Below are 13,017 nucleotides of genomic sequence, written 5' to 3'. Positions count from 1 at the left end.
AAGTATAAAACATTAAAGACAGATATGGATATAAGAGATATATGGATAAAATGTTTTCTTGTAACTAATTGTAGCTTGTTATTAACTAAATAATTAGATTTGTTGTAAGGTAAATTTCTTATTACATATTCCCAGAAAAATAGAGGGGACCAAGTCAGGACACCCCTCAGAACCCAAGGGGCTGGTTCTTTTGTCTTCTAAGGTGACAGAGCAAGTGAGAGAGTTAGAGATAGAAAGAGAGAACATCTGGGGGTGTTTTGCCCCTCAGATTTATCATCTAGTCACCTTTGGACTTCATTTTCCTGAGGGTTATCCTTCAGGCTGTGAAGAAACAAGCATGGAGTCCATGTAAAAGTGTTCACATCTTTTTTTAAATCCAAATCCATCTGTTCCTGTTCATCAGCGTTGCTGCAGAATGACACTTCGGTATTTCAAAGTGCATAGTCTGCACAAAGCTCTTTTTCTGAAATAGCACTTAATTTGAAATAGCTATTTCGAAATAGGTGCTATCCCACATCTCAATGCAAAATAGTTATTTTGAAATAGGTGCTATTCCTCCTGCAATGAGGTTTACCAATTTTGGAATAACACACCTGTTATTTCTAATTTATTTTGAAATTGCATGTGTGTAACGTAGATTACAGCAAATCTATTTCAAAATAACCTGGTTTTGAGTTTTTCTGGGTAAGGTCCACTTCCTCACCTAGAAAACCTCAGATGGCTTTTATCCATCAAAGCTCATGACCTAATAAATGTGGTAGTCTCTGCTGTGCCATTTGTCAGTCTGCTTCTCATTAGAATATCGCATGAGTTAAAAGTCAAAATTTGCTTCTTGTTGTCAACATCATTAAATCACCATGCTATTTGCTATCATGATGTTCTTAGTTCAAAAACTCAGGACTGGAATAGATCCAGTGCAGGGAAATAATCACACTGCTGGCTCACAAGACATTTGCTCAAATTCATGTTAAGGTATCCCTTATACTTACCTGAAGTTCATTGAAGTTACTCCTTTAAGGCCTTTCTGAATATTAAGAGTCTCTCATAAGATGAACAATTCCATAGGCACCGATCCAGTTAAGCACCTAGGCACATATTTATCTTCAATCACAGTTAATCCACTTCTTTCAAGTCAATTGAATAACTTGCTAGCTTGTATTTATGCATATAGGATAGAGGCCTCAGATTGTCTTCCTCTCTGTTACCTGGGGTCAGGAGTCTGCAACCTGTGCCACTGAAGCCACATGCAGATCTTTAAGGACTTCTTTGTGGCTCCTGATGCTGTAATCGCAAAGTAAAAAAACAGCCCCCTGAGTATTTTCAATATTTCGGTGACCATCTAAAAGTCCACCAGTGAACAATTCATATCTAAATGCAAACAATATGTGATCTTGAAACATTGGCTAACTCCCCTTTTAATATGGGCAGTGCATTGTGGGATATGTATGTGTCTGTGTTGTTCGTAAAATAGGGGTCACAAAAATAGGATTTGATGTTATCTACTAAAGCCTGTCTCATATTCACATGAATTGTGCCTCTTGAATTCTTGATTTTTTTTACCAAATTTTTTACCACTGGCAGGAGTCAGGAAACTGACCAAGGCTGCTGCCCTGCTCAGTCTCCTCTGTCTGCAAGTGGAGAGGAGCTGGGATCGAGGCTGCTGCTTCTGTGGCTGCTGCTGCTGACCATCTGCTCAGTTTCCCATGTCTCACATGTGGCAAGTGGCAGGGAGATGGGAACCAGGCTGCCCCCTGGTTCCCAGCTCCTTGCCACGCTGGGAGCAAGGCAACTGACCAGCCCTGCAGACTGGCTCCCATCTCACCTTAACTTGCATGAAAATTCAAAACACAAAAACACAACTCCCGCGTAACTTGAGGGTTTGCTGTATTTGGTAATGAGCTTTCCTGAGAAGACTCACTTCATCAGATTAATCGAGAGATGAATCTCATGAAGTGGGTCTTACACACAAAAGTTCATTACCTAATAAATAAAATTGTCAGTCTTTAAGGTGCTACAGGACTTCTTATTTTTGTGAAGCTACAGATTACAACGGCTACACCTCTGAAACTACAATACACCCTGCAGGTCTGAGAGACCCTGTCTCCTTACTACCTTATTTGCTGCTCTTTGGCACTAAGTTCATTACAGCTACAGTGTTTTCTGTGTTGGTTTTTTTTTTTGGTATAACATTACGGAGACAAAAAAAGAAATACTAACTTTTGTTCCTCTCTTTTTTTTCAGCCTCAGTGACACCAGGTAATTGTCTCTCTTAAACATTTTTGTTTAGTTTTATGTCTCTTTCCTAAAGCTTCCCAGTCCAATGACCAGCATTCCTGCTCCCAGGCAGGGATGCCAGATGCAGGAGTTACGGGCAGAAATAAGCTGGTGTAAAGAGAGAAGGTGGAGCCTTTTGTGCTATGCATTCTACCAGAAGGAAGTGCAGAGGAGAGTGGTTTTCATAGGTATCAGCACAAGAGCCAGAGACAAGTGAAAGGGGAAAAAAAATGACTGGATGGGCGTTATCAGTTCTGAAGAATTCGAGGGACACCTACTGATTAAAAACTGGATGACAAGATTTTAAAATACACTGATAATTGCTGCAAACCCCTCCTCATGGATCAGAAGGCTGATTCTTACTCTACCAAAATAAAATAACATTGAAAGTGTCATAAGAAATATTACATGACACTTCATAACCAAATACTTCTTGCAGCTGTAAACATCTCTGATCCTTCAGATTGTAGGATCAGACAACTCTGTTAGTAACTATATTAACAGAGTAGTTATGCCATTAGGCTCCATTGTATGGGGTACTACGGAAGCACAAATAAAGCATTTGACCTTCTGAAAACATTTTCCTTGGTGTAGGTTTTAGGCTTTTACAAATAGAGCTGGGCCATAAATTTCTATCTGATACAGAGAAGGGATTTGTCAGAAGTCAGGACCAGACATATCCTTGGGGCTATGCAGAACTCTTAAGGGAGTACATCGACTCCCTTAGATTGGTGTGGCTTTACAACATGCTACACACACACACACACACACACACACACACAAGAAATATATATAGGCTCTGATTTCAGTCCCGCACTGCTGGTGCAGCAGGGGCTCCGGCAGCCCCACATGTAGGGGTTCTGAGGGGGTAAATTTCTACACAGCATGAAGAACCATTTAAGAATTGGGAGCAGAGGAAGGAAAAATGATTTTACCAATATTTCTGCGTGCAACTAATTTGCATTATGTAAGTACGTCTCATTGACGTCAGTGATACTAGTGGTGTGAATACAGGTAGGTTTATTTGTATTTTGTATTTTCCCATGACTCTGATCGAGAATTTTAAAAATGTATTAATATTAAACTTAGAGCTGGGACAAGCTAAAGCCATGACTCCAGATATGCATTTGGATAGAAGCATAGCTGTGTGTTATTTGTGAGATGGGCACCTGCTTTGTATTCCCTAGTGTCATGATTAACTAGCCAGCCAGCCATCTCCCTGCACCTACCTACCACTTTCCAATTTTAATCCATTCTCTATCAAGTTCGTCCACACAGTTATGTTGTTATTTTGATTATAATTTTATTGGCATTATCTTGAATTTGTCACATTACTCTAAAAGTACTTCTCTCATTATTAAAGGTGCAACCAATTTATGTGTTGTTTTTCTTCTGTATTAATAGTTCCTACTACAACTAGTACCACAACAGCTTTTCCAGGTAATTCTGAATTATTTTACACCTTTATTTGTTCATTGTAATTTTCTGGTCTTGATAACCATCCAGGATCCTTTCCAGCTCTATGAGCTGTGTGCCTCCATGGAAGAAATAAGTGAGCATCCATGGGCTTACTCACTGACTTCCATCCAGCCATCTCTCTTGCTCAGGAGAATTTTTTTTTTAGTTCTTCTTTTATTCTTTGTGTCTCATTTTCCACATCTATACAATGAGGATAATAATACTCATCATTTGGGTCATTTGCTTTGAGATCTAATAATGAAAAAGACTATATAAGCATATGGCGGTGGTGGTATAATAAAAATAACAATAATTTCATGACAGAAGTAACTTGATCTGCACGAGTCTTCTTCACCCTTACTTGTTGTCCTTTGGGTCCAAGTTAATTACAATTAAACTGTTTTGTATGTATTTTTGTAAAATACTACAATGCCAAACCAAAACCAAAACAAAACAAAAATAATCGCTCATCCTGTCCTTGTCTTTTTCCTTTCAGACGCAACAACGTCTGGTAATTGTTTCATTTTTTTTTTCCTAGAATTTTTGTTTAGACTTCTCTTTCTTTTCTGGTGTTTGCCAATCCAATAGGCAATAGCTTTGCTGCTCCAAAACAGTGACACCATGTGTAGAGATCACTGGGAGAACTAAATTGTACCACACAGTTGGTGTGAAGACGGGTAGTGGACCCTCTTTGGGCTAGGCATTCTATCCTGCTGACCAGAGGAGAGTGTCTGTGATATACCCGCAAAAGAGCTTGGGCAACTGAAAGAAATGAATGCATTGATGCGCATTATGTATGTTGAGGAGCTTGAAGGGCCCCTTATTGATTAAAAACAGATTGCAAGATTTCAAAGTATCCCTGGACTTTTCAGAACAGTGCATTGCTCTTGCATCAGAATTTTTGAAGGCTAACCATTAATCTAGCAATAATAAATAAACTTACAATGCACTATTTTCCAGAATTTTTTTGCCTGCCTCTAATTATAAATATTCCTCTTCCAAACAAAAGAAATAAATTTCTAGGGTAATAATTACTGCACATGAATATTTGTTGGAATAGCCATAGTGATTTACCTGGAACTATTCAGGAAAGAAGAATTATTCTTAAAAGTTTCGGGCTGGAGAGGAATTCAAAAAGCCTTCTAAACTCCCTTAGGTAACATTAAGTTCATTTAGTCCATCCCTGAGAGATATCCATCTAATCCACTCTTAAAAACCTCCAGGGATCCACACACATAAATGCTTACAGGACTGAGTATTAAGGAGTAACCACCATATTTCTTAATGCCCTTTTTTCCTTCCTCTTCTTTTAAATATATGCTTCTTTGTATCTCTACATAAAAATGAAAGGAACAGTATCACTATGAAGCATAGTTACTAAAATATATTTCATTTGCATCCCGATTACGAAGTGAAAAATTCTTCAGATGCAATTGTTCAGTAAGGTTTTAATTAGAGGTAATACAAATAGTGAAGATAGAAACAAATTTTTCTCTCCCATTCCTCTCTCTTCTTTTCCAATTATTCAGAATTTCCTCAATAAAAATCCTTTTTAGCTGAAATATGACCTGTGCTTGGACTGAAGCCTAAAAGTGATTCTTTCCGTCTGTATGAGAAAGTGGGTAAAAAATTTTGTGTTCCTGTTGTCATCTTGTGGGTGGAAGAAATTTCAGTCATGGTTTGGTTTGCTATTGGCAGGGTCTTCACACTTTTTTTTTCTAGTGTTCTTAACTTTTGTTAGCTAACCCAATATAAAATTCTAGTTTGATGTTTTCACACAAGTGAGCAGGTTAAGTTAAATAAAGGTGGGAAAATGAGATTGCAGTAGAGTGTGTGGAAGCAAGCCAACATGAATCACTTTGTGAATGCTCACTGGATTGTTTTCTGGGTCTTTAGGAGGTTATCTTCAACTCAGACTGGTGAATGGACAGAACAGGTGTGAGGGTCGTGTTGAAATTAATGCCAATGGAACCTGGGGGACAGTCTGTGATGATTCCTGGGACAAAACGGATGCTGAAGTTGTATGCAGGCAGCTTGGATGTGGAACAGCCATTTCAGCACCAGGAAGTGCCCGATTTGGCCAAGGCACTGGAAACATTTACCTGGATGATGTGCAGTGCAGAGGAAATGAACCTTTTGTCTGGCAATGTCAACACAGGGGATGGGGCGTACATAACTGTGGCCACCATGAAGATGCCGGTGTCATTTGCTCAGGTAGTGCCTTTTCTCTTATATAAATATTTTAGCGTAGAATCAGAGAGTGGAATACTTTATGACTGTCGACTTCTTGCCTTTGGTAATATATCTCGTTCTCTACTAATAATTAACAGTGAAATGTGTATTATAATCCTATCACACTCTGGAGTGTAATTCAGACCAGTGAGAGATCATTTCAGTGTTTGGCCTGTAAATTTGCCTCCCACGCAATGCTTTGCTGGTGTAGCTCCTGACCTGAGCTGATCGCAGACACTGTGTGTCTCTGTATAGCTACAGCCCTGGCCCAGCAGCTCAGATCCCAGCAGCTTTTCTGTGACACTGAGTCAGACTCTGGCTTCCAGCAGCTTTGGTAACTAATTCTAGAGGGACCCCATTGCACTTCCCATCCCAGATTTCAAATAAATAATGGTTTGAATGATTTCAACTAAGGTTTTCTGCACTGCTCATTCCTCTTGGGGACAGTTCAGCTGTTATGATCCCATTGTCCAGGAAAGGAGTCAATGTACACAAGTTTGCTACCTTACTTGGAGTTGTTAAACAGTTCAGTTTGAATATAACATTCCACTAGTTTTTATTAGAGAATAAAACACGTTTATTTAACTACAAAGAGCTAGGCCTTGAGTTAAAGTATAAAACATTAAAGACAGATATGGATATAAGAGATATATGGATAAAATGTTTTCTTGTAACTAATTGTAACTTGTTATTAACTAAATAATTAGATTTGTTGTAAGGTAGATTTCTTATTACATATTCCCAGAAAAATAGAGGGGACCAAGTCAGGACACCCCTCAGAACCCAAGGGGCTGGTTCTTTTGTCTTCTAAGGTGACAGAGCAAGTGAGATAGTTAGAAATAGAAAGAGAGAACATCTGGGGGTGTTTTGCCCCTCAGATTTATCATCTAGTCACCTTTGGACTTCATTTTCCTGAGGGTCATCCTTCAGGCTGTGAAGAAACAAGCATGGAGTCCATGTAAAAGTGTTCACATCTTTTTTTAAATCCAAATCCATCTGTTCCTGTTCATCAGCATTGCTGCAGAATGACACTTCGGTATTTCAAAGTGCATAGTCTGCACAAAGCTCTTTTTCTGAAATAGCACTTAATTTGAAATAGCTATTTCGAAATAGGTGCTATCCCACATCTCAATGCAAAATAGTTATTTTGAAATAGGTGCTATTCCTCCTGCAATGAGGTTTACCAATTTTGGAATAACACACCTGTTATTTCTAATTTATTTTGAAATTGCATGTGTGTAACGTAGATTACAGCAAATCTATTTCAAAATAACTTGGTTTTGAGTTTTTGTGGGTAAGGTCCACTTCCTCACCTAGAAAACCTCAGATGGCTTTTATCCATCAAAGCTCATGACCTAATAAATGTGGTAGTCTCTGCTGTGCCATTTGTCAGTCTGCTTCTCATTAGAATATCGCATGAGTTAAAAGTCAAAATTTGCTTGTTGTTGTCAACATCATTAAATCACCATGCTATTTGCTATCATGATGTTCTTAGTTCAAAAACTCAGGACTGGAATAGATCCAGTGCAGGGAAATAATCACACTGCCGGCTCACAAGACATTTGCTCAAATTCATGTTAAGGTATCCCTTATACTTACCTTAAGTTCATTGAAGTTACTCCTTTAAGGTCTTTCTGAATATTAAGAGTCTCTCATAAGATGAACAACTCCATAGGCACCGATCCAGTTAAGCACCTAGGCACATATTTATCTTCAATCACAGTTAATCCACTTCTTTCAAGTCAATTGAATAACTTGCTAGCTTGTATTTATGCATATAGGATAGAGGCCTCAGATTGTCTTCCTCTCTGTTACCTGGGGTCAGGAGTCTGCAACCTGTGCCACTGAAGCCACATGCAGATCTTTAAGGACTTCTTTGTGGCTCCTGATGCTGTAATCGCAAAGTAAAAAAACAGCCCCCTGAGTATTTTCAATATTTCGGTGACCATCTAAAAGTCCACCAGTGAACAATTCATATCTAAATGCAAACAATATGTGATCTTGAAACATTGGCTAACTCCCCTTTTAATATGGGCAGTGCATTGTGGGATATGTATGTGTCTGTGTTGTTCGTAAAATAGGGGTCACAAAAATAGGATTTGATGTTATCTACTAAAGCCTGTCTCATATTCACATGAATTGTGCCTCTTGAATTCTTGATTTTTTTTACCAAATTTTTTACCACTGGCAGGAGTCAGGAAACTGACCAAGGCTGCTGCCCTGCTCAGTCTCCTCTGTCTGCAAGTGGAGAGGAGCTGGGATCGAGGCTGCTGCTTCTGTGGCTGCTGCTGCTGACCATCTGCTGTTTCCCATGTCTCACATGTGGCAAGTGGCAGGGAGATGGGAACCAGGCTGCCCCCTGGTTCCCAGCTCCTTGCCACGCTGGGAGCAAGGCAACTGACCAGCCCTGCAGACTGGCTCCCATCTCACCTTAACTTGCATGAAAATTCAAAACACAAAAACACAACTCCCGCGTAACTTGAGGGTTTGCTGTATTTGGTAATGAGCTTTCCTGAGAAGACTCACTTCATCAGATTAATCGAGAGATGAATCTCATGAAGTGGGTCTTACACACAAAAGTTCATTACCTAATAAATAAAATTGTCAGTCTTTAAGGTGCTACAGGACTTCTTATTTTTGTGAAGGTACAGATTACAACGGCTACACCTCTGAAACTACAATACACCCTGCAGGTCTGAGAGATCCTGTCTCCTTACTACCTTATTTGCTGCTCTTTGGCATTAAGTTCATTACAGCTACAGTGTTTTCTGTGTTGTTTTTTTTTTTTGGTAAAACATTACTGAGACAAAAAAAGAAATACTAACTTTTGTTCCTCTCTTTTTTTTCAGCCTCAGTGACACCAGGTAATTGTCTCTCTTAAACATTTTTGTTTAGTTTTATGTCTCTTTCCTAAAGCTTCCCAGTCCAATGACCAGCATTCCTGCTCCCAGGCAGGGATGCCAGATGCAGGAGTTACGGGCAGAAATAAGCTGGTGTAAAGAGAGAAGGTGGAGCCTTTTGTGCTATGCATTCTACCAGAAGGAAGTGCAGAGGAGAGTGGTTTTCATAGGTATCAGCACAAGAGCCAGAGACAAGTGAAAGGGGAAAAAAAATGACTGGATGGGCGTTATCAGTTCTGAAGAATTCGAGGGACACCTACTGATTAAAAACTGGATGACAAGATTTTAAAATACACTGATAATTGCTGCAAACCCCTCCTCATGGATCAGAAGGCTGATTCTTACTCTACCAAAATAAAATAACATTGAAAGTGTCATAAGAAATATTACATGACACTTCATAACCAAATACTTCTTGCAGCTGTAAACATCTCTGATCCTTCAGATTGTAGGATCAGACAACTCTGTTAGTAACTATATTAACAGAGTAGTTATGCCATTAGGCTCCATTGTATGGGGTACTACGGAAGCACAAATAAAGCATTTGACCTTCTGAAAACATTTTCCTTGGTGTAGGTTTTAGGCTTTTACAAATAGAGCTGGGCCATAAATTTCTATCTGATACAGAGAAGGGATTTGTCAGAAGTCAGGACCAGACATATCCTTGGGGCTATGCAGAACTCTTAAGGGAGTACATCGACTCCCTTAGATTGGTGTGGCTTTACAACATGCTACACACACACACACACACACACACACACACAAGAAATATATATAGGCTCTGATTTCAGTCCCGCACTGCTGGTGCAGCAGGGGCTCCGGCAGCCCCACATGTAGGGGTTCTGAGGGGGTAAATTTCTACACAGCATGAAGAACCATTTAAGAATTGGGAGCAGAGGAAGGAAAAATGATTTTACCAATATTTCTGTGTGCAACTAATTTGCATTATGTAAGTACGTCTCATTGACGTCAGTGATACTAGTGGTGTGAATACAGGTAGGTTTATTTGTATTTTGTATTTTCCCATGACTCTGATCGAGAATTTTAAAAATGTATTAATATTAAACTTAGAGCTGGGACAAGCTAAAGCCATGACTCCAGATATGCTTGACCTTTGGACACTTTTGGATCCAAGTCAAAACTCTAATGTGAGCCAATCTCTAAACTGGAGATGAAACATTCTTGCATGCATGTCAGATCCTTTCCTTTACAACCTTTCACTGTGTGGATAAAATGAAGGTCATTGCATTTGATGCAATGTGTGAAGGCTGCTTGAGCAAATGTCTTCTAAGTTAAGGATGCCTCGGCTCATATCACAACAATCAGGGTTTTTTCAATTTTGGACATTTCTGCCAGAAGAACATTGTCGAAAATATTAAGCATGCATGGTTAAATTCAAGTTGCTTTCTTGTTTTCTTTTTTGTCATGTTTTTATTCTTTCTTTCTGCATTTTTGGTTTTGAGTTCACTCTTCCTTTTACATTCTTAACTTATTCAGGGAAATGGGTATTTTATCAAATGAAACAGAAATATTAATAAATGCATGAAAGAAATTAAAATGTACAATTTAAGATTAAATCCATTAAAGAAAACAAATCTCAGTGCCGTTGTTCTCATTATTCTTCGACAGACATAGAAAGAAGAGTTAATTTCCCTAAGGCACTTCTTGGCTAATGATAAAGTTTGCTGTGAATAGATATAATCCATAGTATTTTCTCAGATATAAGGACTGACAGAACCCAGTTCTTCCTTTGCAGGACTCAAATATATTTATCTATCTGTAATGGGAATTAGGGACATCCCTTGCCGTGGGAAATCAGATAGCAGTAAAATGTATGTATGAAAACATGGCAACGTGAAACACTTTGTAAGAGCTCACTAAGATGTTTTCTGTGTCTTTCGAAGGTGCTCTGTCACTCAGACTGGTGAATGGACAGAACAGATGTGAGGGTCGTGTTGAAATTAATGTCAATGGAACCTGGGGGACAGTCTGTGATGATTCCTGGGGCACAACAGATGCTAGTGTTGTATGCAGGCAGCTTGGATGTGGATGGGCCGTTTCAGCACCAGGAAGTGCCCGATTTGGCCAAGGCACTGGAAGTATTTACCTGGATGATGTGCAGTGCAGAGGAAATGAATCTTTCATCTGGCAATGTTATCACAATGGATGGGGCATACATAACTGTGGCCACAATGAAGATGCCAGTGTCATTTGCTCAGGTAATACCTTTTCTCTTATAAAATATTTTAGTGTTAAAGTAGAGAGTGGGATGTGTCATGACTGGGGAGTTCTGGGGATTGTCAATATACCTTACTCTCTGTGAATAATTAATAATGAAAAGTGTGTTATACTGTGGGGTGTAATTCATACCAGGATGGGTCATGTCAGTACCTGCCTTGCAACCTTGGCTGCCACAGTGACTTTCTGGTGTAGCTCCTGATCTTAGCTTCTCACAAACAGCCAGACAGTGTGCATGACCCACCCAGCGTGTCAGTGTATAACTACCGCCCTGGTCCAGAAGCTTAGACCCCAGCAGCCTACCAGTGACACTGAGTCAGTCTCTTAATTTTGGGAGCCTTGGTAACTACTTCTAGAGGGACCCCAATACAGGGACAGTTCAGATGTTAGAGGCCCATTGTCCCGGAAAGGAATCAAAGTACATAAATTTGCTACCTTACTTGGAGTTAACAAACAATTCAGTTTGAATATAACACTGGGTTAGTTTTGGTTGAAGAATAAAACAGGTTTATTAAATTGCACTTCAGTGAGTACAAGTATAAAGCATTTAAGACAGAAATGGTGATAAGAGAAATATCAGAGTGGTAGCCATGTTAGACTGTATCCACAAAAACAACGAAAAGTCCTGTGGCACCTTATAGACTAAAATATCTGTTTGTCTATAAGGTGCCACAGGACTTCTCATTGTTTTTATAAGAGAAATACAGATAAAATGTTCTCTTGTAACTAACATTTGAAAAACTAGATGTTGTGTAAGGTAAATTTCTTATCACATGTTCCCAGAAAAATATACAGGATCAAGTCAAAATATGTCGGAATCCAAAGGGCAGGATCCTTTGTCTTCTCAGGTGCAAAAGCAGGTGCATGAGTTAAGCTTCGTCTACACGAGAAGACTCTGTTGACCGAAGTCACTGTCAGAAAGGATTTCCTGGCAAAAGTTCTGTCGAAAGATTGTGTCCACACATAAAAACAGTTCAGAAGAGCAATCTGCTCTGACGACAGATCAGCTAAACTTCCTGGCCCTCTCTTGACAGAATGGCTTACTGGAAGCTCTACAAACAGGGGGCTGCCCAGTAAACCGGCAGCCCTGTCTGTTGGAAAAAAGGGCCCCGGAGCATCTAAACGGCTGTTTTGTCAACAGAACACTGTTGAGAAAGGTATTATACCTGAACAGGGAGAGGTATAACTCTGCCGATGGATGTCCCAGGCTTTGTCAACAACTGCCAACAAAACGCATTTGCCATATAGACACTTTGCGGTTTTTCCCAACAAAATCCTGCTTTTGTCAGGGAAAGCCTCTTGTGTAGTCGTAACTATAGAGATAGAAAGAGAGAACACTTGGTGTGTTTTTGTCCGTCACATTTATAATCTTGTCACCTTTGGAATGCATTTTCCTGAGGGCTACCCTTATATAAAGTTCCTTCAGGCTCTGAAGAGAGAAGCATGAAGTCCATGTGAAAGTGGTCTCACGTTCTTTGTCAAAATCCAAATCCATCTGTTCCTGTTCATCTTGGCTGTGTCTACACGTGCACGCTACTTCGAAGTAGCGGCACTAACTTCGAAATAGCACCCGTCGCGGCTACACGTGTCGGGCGCTATTTCGAAGTTAACTTCGACGTTAGGCGGCGAGACGTCGAAGTCGCTAACCTCATGAGGGGATCAGAATAGCGCCCTACTTCGACGTTCAACGTCGAAGTAGGGACCGTGTAGACAATCCGCGTCCCGCAACGTCGAAATTGTGGGGTCCTCCATGGCAGCCATCAGCTGGGGGGTTGAGAGACGCTGTCTCTCCAGCCCGTGCGGGGCTCCATGGTCACCGTGTGCAGCAGCCTTTAGCCCAGGGCTTCTGGCTGCTGCTGCTGCAGCGGGGGATTCATGCTGCATGCACAGGGTCTGCAACTCGTTGTCGGCTCTG

At 40.1% G+C, this 13,017-nt stretch overlaps 1 protein-coding gene across 1 annotated transcript in view; it reads left to right on the top strand.

Annotated features, from left to right (window-relative positions):
- LOC142015814 (scavenger receptor cysteine-rich domain-containing protein DMBT1-like) overlaps positions 1-13,017 on the top strand; it is a 137,622-nt gene that overhangs the window by 111,256 nt on the left and 13,349 nt on the right. Inside the window, exons 12-15 of the mRNA XM_074999616.1 lie at positions 547-568; positions 5,648-5,946; positions 8,814-8,828; positions 10,769-11,113. Of these exons, the coding sequence (XP_074855717.1) occupies positions 547-568; positions 5,648-5,946; positions 8,814-8,828; positions 10,769-11,113 (681 nt within the window). The remainder of the gene's footprint in view (positions 1-546; positions 569-5,647; positions 5,947-8,813; positions 8,829-10,768; positions 11,114-13,017) is intronic.

The sequence above is a fragment of the Carettochelys insculpta genome, chromosome 7, assembly GCF_033958435.1.
Source record: "Carettochelys insculpta isolate YL-2023 chromosome 7, ASM3395843v1, whole genome shotgun sequence".
Classification (NCBI taxonomy): Eukaryota; Metazoa; Chordata; order Testudines; family Carettochelyidae; genus Carettochelys; species Carettochelys insculpta.
Note: the sequence above shows the minus strand (reverse complement) of the source record. Positions and strands in the feature narration are given on the sequence as shown.